The sequence below is a fragment of the Tarenaya hassleriana genome, unplaced genomic scaffold (genome assembly GCF_000463585.1).
Source record: "Tarenaya hassleriana unplaced genomic scaffold, ASM46358v1 Cleome364, whole genome shotgun sequence".
Classification (NCBI taxonomy): Eukaryota; Viridiplantae; Streptophyta; class Magnoliopsida; order Brassicales; family Cleomaceae; genus Tarenaya; species Tarenaya hassleriana.
Window position 1 is genome coordinate 73,161 of NW_010966691.1, and position 11,057 is coordinate 84,217.

Here is an 11,057-nt window from a genome sequence, read left to right on the forward strand (position 1 = left end):
TTTTTCTGTCGTTTTTCTCACGCGTTTTGTCCTTCCCTGCGTATGTGACCCTGTAGGTTCATTCGATATAGCAGTATAGTCCGAAATCTCTATTCCGGATATACAAGTTATAGGCGGTCTCTAGCAAGACACTATGACTACCTATCTCGAATAGAGTTTGTTCGTGATCATACGAACTCCAGTGATGATTCCGGCTGATGATCCTTTTGTATCGCGATATCATATGTCGAACATAAGGCATGGACAAGCCACCTTATCTGATTCGACTGCTTTCTCGTTCACTGAGTTCGACTGTCTGAAATAGACGACGTTCGTCTATAGTGCGGCCACACATTTCTACAGTCTCGCTCACACGAGGGACCCAGCGATATCTCTCTCTTTTACGAGAGGTACAAATCCCGTCTTGACTATCTACAATCCAGTACATGATTCGTTTCGTACCTGATACACGCCTTTATAGTCCTCCTGTTACGCAGGACGTTTGACGTAATCAAAGCACGCAACTCCTCATTTTGTATTCCGTAGATATCTCAGGTCTTAGGATCCAATCATGGAACCGTCATATGAGATTCTAGTCATGACTCTAGTCCATGTGACAATCTCATGCGGGTCAATCCAGTATTCCGTTCTGCAACGAATACCTATGATTGTGATCGTATCCAATACCTATGATCATCTATGTGATCATCAATCACACATCATACTAGTCTTATTATGTCGTTATTCCCATAACGACACAAGACTAGGGAGTTTAGTATCATTCATAATGATACATGGATTTCATAACAGATCTAGCATGCAAGAACTTGTAATGAATAAAATACTCTCATAAAAGCATAGAAAGTATCAATACATCGAATGTATCTGAACAAAGCTCATAATCAGTACATCATAGAGCACTCCGTCTTATGATAGTGAGCAAATTCACTTGGTACAGCAAATAGGTTCTTTCTACCTTCTTCCCTTTTTATGAGCATACACACTTCGTTGTATGCCGGAAGAGTCTTGTTGCGGAGAATATGATAGACCAAATCGTTGTATGACCTATCAAGAGTGAGCAGAAACGAAAATACCTTGTCTTGCTCCATTCTTTCCGTGAGAACCTTGAGATCAGTTATAAGAGGACGAAGCTCCTCTAATTCAGCCCACAACACGTTAAACTCACTGTGGAGTTTAGTAAAGGGCTCTCCATTTTGCTGCAGATTGAACAATTTCTTTTTGATTTAAAAAATATGGCACCAATTAGAGAGATTACAGTATACTTCCTTCAGATTATTCCACAGAGCTTTGGCGGAATTAGCAAGGATGAATGATCGTAAAATCTTCTGGTCAAGAGAACTTTGCAAAATTGCTAGCACCTTCTGATCTTCTTGGTACCATTTGTCATTTTCTTGACTTGAGTTTTCATTTTCAGGAGATTTACCTTTGTTGGTGATAGATTCTCCTTCCTCAATATGACTCCACAAACCGCGACTAGATAACATGGTTTTGGAGCCTTAGACCAATAAAAGTAGTTTTCACCGTTGAATACAACAGGCACAACACTCAAATCTGATCCCTCCATTGCCAAAACAAATAGAGAATTTGCGCAAATTCAAAATTTTAGCGCTCTAATACCATAAAGAAGTTTAGAATGAGCATAGAAGGAATGGAGAGAAAAGAAATGAACAAAGAGAGACCTTATTCAGATAATTCATTCTAGTACAAGAGGATGCTATTTATAGAGAAAGGAAAGAGAACAATCATTAATGAACTAGTTGTTGGAGTTGTGCATGTGCAGCAGCATTTAATGAGGTTGTTGGCAGATTTGGAGATGAAGTAAAGAGGTTGTTTCTTGGTGTGCAAGTGCCCAACGTCCATATTGTGATTTAATGCCCTTATCCTTGTAATCCAAGCAATCTCATGGTACTCGTGCATATGCAACTTCATATGCAACAGCCTTCACGCAGAGTTGGTATCAGAGCTCTCCATTTTGTGGTTGCTTTGGTCCAATAGAAATAATTGTCACCATTTAGGGTGATTGGAATGAGTTTGGACTGAGAATCCATGACTGCACAAGGCGGAGCGTATGAAAAACGTAGAAGCAGAGTTCTGAGAGTAGAACAGAAGCGTCAATGATCTTTCTCTGATACCATGTAGAATTTTGTGTTTGTGGAAGAGATGGAATATGAATAACGAAAGGTAGAAAATGAAGATTGAAACGAAAGAGGATATAAGAACGAAATAAGGATAGAGGGGAAATAACTCAGATTTTCTTAAGTCTCTATTTTTTATTTTAAGTGATACAAGATATCACCTATTTATAGTAGAGAAACTAGTTGTTACAACAAATATTTAATTAGGTAGTTGGGAAGAGAATTGAATAAACTAGTTGTTGAAACCTTGCATGTCCAGGAGCATTTATGAGGTAGTTGGCAAGTAGTAGCTTCCCACTGTATGTTTCAATATGAACTCCATGGGCCTTTCTTGGGTCTAGGGTTGGGCACGGGTCGGATACCCGCGTTTTTAGAGATACCCGTCTTCGTTTTCGTCTTCGCGAGTTTTAGAGAAATGTTATCTATGTCTCTATCTCATAATATCCGGGTACCCGTCCAACGGGTACCCATAACTAAAAGACGGGTACCCGCGAGTATCCGTACCCGTACAGAAAATATTAAATAATATAAAATTAAACCAAATAATCAATAAAAATATACATATTTTATTCCAAAAATACATTTTTAAGTTTAAAAATTCTTAAAATATAATAATATACATAGAATTCTAGAAACATTTTAAAAAATACACAATAATTTGAATTTGAATCCATCAAAACTTGAAAATCTAATATATAATTCTAACGGAAAGTAAAAATAACCTAAGTATTTTGGAAATTATATTAAAAATATAAGGTTAATTTTGTAATTTTAATATATATGCGGGTACCCGCGGGTACCCGTTGTTTTCATATAAAAAATCCGAACCCGAACCCATATGACGGGTATTCTAGTTTTTAATACTCGTTTTCGTTTTCGTTAGTTGCCGAATACCCATTTTTCGGGTGTCCACGAGACCGGGTACCCGCTTACCCGCGGGTAACGGGTTTAAATGCCCAGCCCTACTTGGGTCTGATCTATCCCATGTCATCCGATTAAGCCACACTGCAAGCTAGGGTTCTTGCTCGTCATTTTGCTCAATGGTTCTTTGCTTCCCAAGTCTTTCTGTATCATGTTTGTTACTCTTTTGCTCTTCAACAAAATACGCCTTTGGTCGAGCAAAACTTTTCTCTCCATTGGAAGCGTGAAGAGATCTTTCAGGGCGAAGCTTTTCTTGGGGCGTAAATGATCATCTTCCTGATCGAAGTTCGTTGTCTTGGAACATGAATATAAAAACTAAAAATGGACAAAAGTAGTCGATTTTTGTATACTCAAACAACTACATACGAAATACCACCATCGAATTCGGTTCCAGGAATAGACAGACAAACCATAGATACCTCAGTGAGGAAAGAAATTAGAGTTTCAACCATAAAACTGTCTTTCATGGTCCTCATCTCGCCTTGCCTCGAACCCTCATCCCTGCCCACAGATACCTGAAAAATTGGGACATCCACAGTATCCGAAGCTAGGATATCCATCAACGACGGGTTTGGGATGGGTTCCAAACCCTAGAACCAGAGTTGCTCGAGTTTGAAATTGAGCACCCCAAATTATTTGAAAACAGACTAGTATCCAGTCCTAATACAGAGAGATGCATCTGAAACGTACCGAAAACTATAAATTGCAATCGGAACTCTCACAAGGAAGATCACTCGTCTTCCGCATAAATGTCTCTTCAAAACGAAAAAAACAGAGGATCGCTAGGTTTCTTCTAATACCTAATGTTTTGGCTATGCAACAACTCCACAACTGCTGAAACCACTCCTTTTCCCTCCACTGATATGTCGAAACTCGGATCCTCTATCTTCCTGTACAGTAGCTTGTCTAGCTCGCCTCGCAGTTTCTGCCCCACAGAAAAACAAGGAAAAATCACACTTTCAGCTCTCATCAATAAACAATGTAAAACGTGGAACTCACAGTTGAAATACGGCATTCAAGTCATTTCCCATGCGAAAATTTGAGCTCCTGGTGGGAAATTTCTCAGAAACAGAAATTCTGAATGTAATACCAAGTCTTGATATGTCATTTTGGTTTCCATTTCATTTGAATGAATGGACGGAAATATCAGAGATTTCGGGGAAGAAGTGCTTACCCGGATGAGCTCCAAGACATTCTTGGAGGCAGAGAAATGGAGATAACCTCCCAACATCTCTATACCTTCCCCGGTTTTGCTCGGGATAAGGTTTCCGCCGAACATAAGCAGGGCATAATCCGATATATTCGTCGAGTCCCGGATGTAAACGCCTGTACTCTTGACCTTCTCGCTGTACACCAAATACGGAAGCGGGAAGAGATGGACGCTCGCATTGACTGATCCTGGGTGTATATCAACTTTCCCCAACTCTTTTGTGTAGAACACAGTGCGTTTCCCTCTTCTTTTACACTGCACGACGTTCGGGTACAGCCCAGCGCATAGAATCGCAGACACCATCTCCAGGTCATGGCTGTATTGGTTGTACGCCTGAAAAAAAAAAGCGTGTGTATAATGTCAAATGGTTAGTCATGTGTATGTGTGTATATATATGTATGTGTATGTGTATGTGTGTGTATATATATGTGTGTATGTATATATATATATACATATATACACACATACACACATATACACACATACATATATACATAACCAGACAAATATACATACATACACTCATATACATATGTGCATACATATCACATACATATACAAGTTTTTGTGGTGTTTGGTAGATATCATATAAGTTGGAACTATTTCTCCAAGCTTATGTATGTATGCGGGTACATGAATATCCATATATATACATACATAAATCTACATATATACACATATACATATAATATATATATACACACATACATATATGTACACATACAAGTTTTATGTATCGTTGATAGATATCATATAAGTTGGAACTAATTCTCGAAACTTACATTTGAACCGCAGGATTTGTCGACAAAACCAATATCCGAAAGAAGATCCAGAAACTGGTTTCTCATATCCTCCATCATCCGTAACGTCATTGGGGAAAGGAAGTTCTGCCAACAATAATCTCGTTCACACCCCTCGCGCTTCGCATCCCTATATCCCTCGAAAGCCTTAAGGAGCGCAATGTGATCACTATACCAAAAAGAGATCAAAATTTTTGGTAAGATCCAATACCCAATTGACTGAAAAAGTATGGTAATTTGATAAGGCCCAACCTGCACGAATCACCAGCGAAAGATCTTTTGGCTTCATCGGCTTCTTCTTTCCTACTTAATGGAAGGATAAATGGGCTGCGATAGGCCATTGCGGCCGCAATCGTCAAAGCAGGATTGAGGCAACGGAAGATAGCTCCGATCAGAAGCATCTTTCCAATATTTGGGTCCACAGGTAGCGTGCAGAGATGTCGACCTGTAAAAGTAAAAATTAATGATGGTAACATTCTTCTTTTCTTTTTTCTGTTTCGTTTTTCTTTTTTGAAATTATATCAACAGAATTCTGCTCACCGAGTGGAGTTAGCTCTTCCACATCATCTAAAGCCCCGACTGTTTTGAGAAGCTCAATAGCGTTTTTAACAGCAAGAGGATCAGGCGGCTGAAGTGCCTTTGCCAAAAAGGATCCGATATCGCCAACCTGCAAGCTTTTGATATGGAGGCATAACTCTTGCAAGGGAGTTCGGATGATTTCTGGTAGCTGAAACTGGGGCAGTGCCTCATGGATAACTTTCGGATACAACCTGAAACAAACTCCGGGTTGGACACGTCCAGCACGGCCCCGTCTCTGTAAGTGCATCAGAGTTTAAGAGAGAAAAGAAAGTTAGGATTCTAAAAATCAGTTTGACTAAAATATTTCGATTGATGATAGAAAACGATCTTTGATTGTTGATTTCGGACATTCATGATGTTTTCAGATACCTGGTGAGCCGAAGCCTTTGAAATCCATGATGGTAAGAGACAGGCAACCTTGTTTAAAGCATCGTAGCTAGTTTCCTTTGCTTTACCACAGTCAATAACATATACAACATCATCGATCGTAATGCTACTCTCAGCAATGTTAGTAGCCAAAACTATTTTCCTGCGAAAAAGGGGTTTATTCAATTCGAAATAATCGCTAGAATGAATGATCAAAAAAGGAACCAAGGACAAGGGCAAGATCCGTGAAGAATCCATAGTGCAAACTGCAAAGGGCTAACCGCTTGTTAGGAGGTGGGTGGTCAAAAATTTCATGCTGGTTGACGGTTGGCATTGAACCGTGTAGAGGAAGAACTAAGAACTTGTTTGAATCACCAAGAAAGATGTTTCGTTTGACATTGTCAAGCAACTTGGAGATTTCATCCCACCCAGTGAGGAAGACAAGAATTGCTCCATCACCTTCACGACGGCAAATATGTTCAATAGTTGCCTCCACCTGTGAAGAAGTTTAAAGGATGGCATCATAATAAGACTTGCGATCTGCAGACAGTATAAAACTGAAAACTAGCTTTATTTCTGATGGGGAAGTAAGAGTAAAATGAAAAATCTCAGGGAAGCATACCAGACCCAGATCGATCTGTGCGCCAGACCAAGCTTCAAGAGAGTGTCTAGTGGATGAACTGTAATTTTTGTAGTGAGAGTTAATGTCAAGATCCTACAAAAATGAAAAAAGCCACTTGTGCATAAGATATTTCAATCTTTTTAGGATTAACCGATGCATATTCTCTAATGCGTTCAAACTTTGAAGAAGATAAATAAATCTGAAAAGGATTTTTAGAGAAAAAATAACATCAGAAGTCCTAACATTCTGCATTCTTCTTAACTACTTTTGAAAAAGGGCGAGTTCTAGGAAACCCATTGTCAATCGAAGGAACAATGCTCTAGGTTTAGGACGCCTCAATCGTCAACCAAAGTAATAGAAACCAAAGATTATGTGTAGTAATTGTCTTGGCATATGAATTCATTCACTATCTTTTCCTGGTTAAGCATTAAAGGAACCCACATCTGTGAGCAGCGGGTGTTAGTCAGTGGAACCATATGCCAAAATAGACATCTAAACAACTTACGGTTTGACTGAAGCAACAAGACTACAAGACTTACAGTAATTGTGTCACAGACAGAGTTTACTCTCCTTGCACACTTAGATCCTAAGTCCTCATATCATATCATTGTGATAAAGAGCACAGAACCATAAGACTAATTGTTCTCATTTCTCTATAGGATTACCATCTTAGTACTCTCGAAATAATATGGCTTGGCCTTTTATTTTCATGCAAGTTTAACAACTTGAAAAACCCCTGGGTAAGGACTCAGGATATCAATATATATAATTGCTACAAGGTAAGGTTTTCTACACTAGACCTTTGTGGTGGGACCCTTCCCCAGACCCCGCTCAGCATCAGCAGAATGTTTTGCGTACCAGACTTCCCATATAACGCTATCTATTTTGAGCACCAATATTTTTCCCCAACAGCTACCACTGATGAAATATAAACATACCTCAAACATATTAGTCAGTTCATCTTTCTTTGAGTCCGAATCTCTGCTTCTTCTTCTCGAGCTACCTTGATAACTGTCACAGTCTGACTTGATGCTATAGCGAGTTTTCTCCAGTACATCTTCTAAGAAAAACTCAGAAACAGGAAATGTGAAACCCTGGCAATAAATTGAAAAGAAATGTGTGTCATTGAAATAGTAAAGACGTAAACCAACAGACAAATAAGCATGAACTTCCATATATTTTCAGTCATACCGGAATGTGCATAGTTGGAGCGTTCCCAAAATAAGTTGAGAACATGTCAGCATTAATGGTTGCACTCATCAGGATAAGACGCAAATCCGGGCGTCGAGGAAGGAGATCATGCAGTATAATTAGCAGAAAATCTTCATTCATGCCTCTTTCATGAATTTCATCAACCAGCAAATGGCTTATGCCAGTTAGATTAGGATCCTGGACCTGCAATTTTAACAATAGAATCAAAAGAAGAGCATTTCAAGAGTTGAGAAGTTATAAACGTCAGAAATCAAGATGGTTCAACTTGACGAGCCAACAAGCAATACAACAATCATAACTTACCAGCTTCCGAAGCAATACACCAGTGGTGCAAAACAGCAATCGTGTTTGATCAGAGTGCTTTGATTCAAGACGAATCTGGTAACCCACAGATTCACCCAAGGACTCTCCCCTTTCAGCAGAAATACGAGATGAAACAGATATGGCAGATATACGCCGAGGTTGGGTGCAAATAATGTTGCAATCAGCACCTCTAAGAGATGATATCTCTTCTTCCAATATAAATTGAGGCAGTTGGGTAGTTTTACCACATCCTGTCTCTCCAGAAACTACCAACACCTAAATTGAAGAACAACACATGACATAAGAATTAGTGCAAGCTCAATACTGTACACCAAAAAAGCAGGCAACTCTTCCTTGATAGGACAAGAATAAAGTGAACCATGGGAAGAGACTCTTAGCAGAGATTACCTGATTTTCTGAAACAGCTTTAAGAAACTTGTCTCTCATTTTAAAAGCAGGCAGCTTTTCTCGGAAAGCTTGAAGTGCTTTAATACTGTCACTTGCCTGTGTTTAATGGGTAACATCAGTTATAGATTAAATTAGCTATCGGTTTTTAAAGCCTAGATACCTTCTTGCACTACAATTAAAAAAAATAGTGTTAGCCTTATGTACCTTTAGTCTTTCCTGCCTTTCCTTGAATGTGACACTTAATTTCTCTTTCTCAGAAAGATCTAGTAATTTTGAAGAAGAATCAATTGGTTTTATGACAGGTGATGATGTCAAATCCTGTTGATTAGCTGCCGAACTAGAGCAATATGAAGACCTTGATTCTTGTGTTTTGTTCAACAGACTTCCAAGTTTTCTCTCTGTTTCCGTTGACATTCGTATCTACATGAATTGAAAAGAGGTAAAGATATCTCAGCAGCTTATTTGGACCTGAAACTAGCCTAAGAGTTTTGTTTTTAGTACCTCTTTCTGTGTAGATCCATGGCGTTCATCAAGATCTGCTCTATAATCTGGCAGAGGAACTTTGCTAACCACAAGAGTTTTCCCTTTATTGTACGCATGGCTTTCTTTGCACAGAGTAAAAAATCATAACAGCATGTCATAAGATTGTTTCGCCATGCAAACAAACCATAATATCAATACTATAAACAACTGCAAGGTCTTTAGAGATAAATTCAAAGCATATGTTCCAAGAACCTAATCACATAGCCTTACTCCATCTCATTTCTCAGTATACAAAATAATGGATCACAAGAAAATCATACAAATTGCATCTTCAATTTGATCGAGGAAAATCCAGCGAAGATATGAAAGCTTACAAGTAAAGTCCCATTTGATAAGCCATGTCAGATAGTGTTTGCTGATCGTTCCGACTGAAATTCCGCTTTATTATCATCTCGTGCTCCCCTCCTCTTTTCATCAGCTCAATCTTATTCCACCATTCATTCTCATCAAGAACTTCCATCTGAGATCAATTGTATTCCTATTAACCTCAGAAACTCAACTGTATAACTACAATTGTCATGTTAAGATAGTTCAAAAAATAAACAAACTCGTGATGCCTGACACTAAGCTCTTCAAATCAATGTTCATATCATTACCTTGTCTAAAAAATCATCTCCAACTGCAGACATTTGCCCTAATCATGTACGCTCTGTTTATCATCCATTGAAAGCAATACAGATGATTCGAGGACAATTAAACCAAATACTAGTGAGGAACTAAATCTCATTAACACAGTACAAACACCAGGGAGTGATGCTTTTGGCTTCAAATTTTGTAGAAACTCCCAAACCAGAGTTCAACCAACTCTAGATTGTCAATCTAACGAAAGTTTCAATTACCAACCCATATTCAGCTTCCCTAACACGCTCTAGCTATTCCCCGTCAGCCAAACAATCCTTACAACAATAGTCGAAAACAAAAGCGGAGAAACAAATCGGGAAAAACAAAAATCTGACAAACCTCAACTTGTTTCTGCCGCAACCGCTCAGCTCTCCACACGGGATCCCACCAACGCTGCTCCCCACGGCCTCCACCGCCACCTCCGCCGCCGCCGCGTCCTCCTCTGCCGCCACCTCGTCCACCACGGCGGCCGCCGCCCCGGAAATTAGGACCGTGAGGCATAGAGGATAAAGCTGCGATCTGGATTCGCTGACGAAGCTGAAGAGAGTGGTTGAAGGAAAACGGAAGAGACGAAGGAAGGAGAAGACGAAATCTGGAGAGAGGAGAAATGGAGAAGAGTGACATTTATATGGGAAGATTTTTTTGGGGAAGGGGGGTTGGGTGTTTGTAGGTTGAACGAAAAGAGCGGAGAAATTACGAATAGGCTAAAAAAGAAAGGGTTTTTTTACTTTCTTTTTTTCTTTCCAAAAAATCATTTCATCTAAAAATGGAAAATTTGCATAAATATACCAATTTTTTTTTTTTACATTCTATATTTCTACTATTGTAATCTTTGTATTCTATATTTTTTATTTTAAAATGACCATTACACCTTTTTATATTATTACAATCTGCAGATTTCCTTCATTTATAAAAAAACACTTGTATAAACTTCGTTTTCCTCCACATACATAAAAAAATACTTATATATATTTTATTTTCTTATATAAGTATAGAAAAATATTTGCATGGGTTTCATAAAAAAACGCTTGCAGGTCAGCAGTCATCAAGTCAGCAGGTCAGCAGGTCACCTGTTGCATATCGCAGATGACCTACCGCATGTCGCAAGTGACCTGCCGTAGACTGCAAGTCACATAATGGAACCTGCCGTCGTTTTCTGTTTCAGAAATTTCATCAAATACCTTGTGTGCAGAAAAAAAATGATCATATGAATACCACAGAAAAATAAAAGAACATTTGATTAGATGAGATAAACTGTAAGAAATAGAGAAAATAGAGAAAATATTAGAGAAAACATAAGTACAAAACTCAAAATGCACTGATTTCTAAAAGAAAGA

The 11,057-nt window shown here is 38.7% G+C and overlaps 2 protein-coding genes across 3 annotated transcripts; both read right to left on the reverse strand.

Moving 5' to 3' along the window:
- Positions 1–880: 880 nt before the first annotated feature.
- LOC104822545 lies at positions 881–2,250 on the reverse strand. Its single transcript, XM_010553793.1, has 2 exons — positions 1,424–2,250; positions 881–1,196 (listed from the first exon to the last, which is right to left on the reverse strand). The coding sequence occupies exons 1-2, from the start codon at positions 1,562–1,564 to the stop codon at positions 882–884; spliced, it is 456 nt and encodes a 151-aa protein (XP_010552095.1). The 5' UTR covers positions 1,565–2,250; the 3' UTR covers position 881.
- Positions 2,251–3,665: 1,415 nt separating this feature from the next.
- On the reverse strand, positions 3,666–10,372 carry LOC104822546 (DExH-box ATP-dependent RNA helicase DExH1). Of its 2 annotated transcripts, XM_010553794.2 has the most exons (16): positions 10,060–10,372; positions 9,414–9,559; positions 9,058–9,157; positions 8,761–8,976; positions 8,557–8,652; positions 8,149–8,424; positions 7,825–8,028; positions 7,572–7,727; positions 6,634–6,726; positions 6,293–6,507; positions 6,015–6,174; positions 5,607–5,880; positions 5,319–5,511; positions 5,049–5,235; positions 4,231–4,599; positions 3,666–3,981 (listed from the first exon to the last, which is right to left on the reverse strand). In XM_010553794.2, exons 1-16 carry the CDS (start codon positions 10,342–10,344, stop codon positions 3,850–3,852), a joined length of 3,102 nt encoding a protein of 1,033 aa, XP_010552096.1. In that variant the 5' UTR covers positions 10,345–10,372; the 3' UTR covers positions 3,666–3,849. The 2 variants fall into 2 exon arrangements, with proteins under 2 accessions (XP_010552096.1, XP_010552097.1); XM_010553795.1 differs by lacking the exon at positions 10,060–10,372 and having other exon boundaries at positions 9,058–9,161; positions 9,414–9,506.
- Between the last annotated feature and the right edge of the window lie 685 nt (positions 10,373–11,057).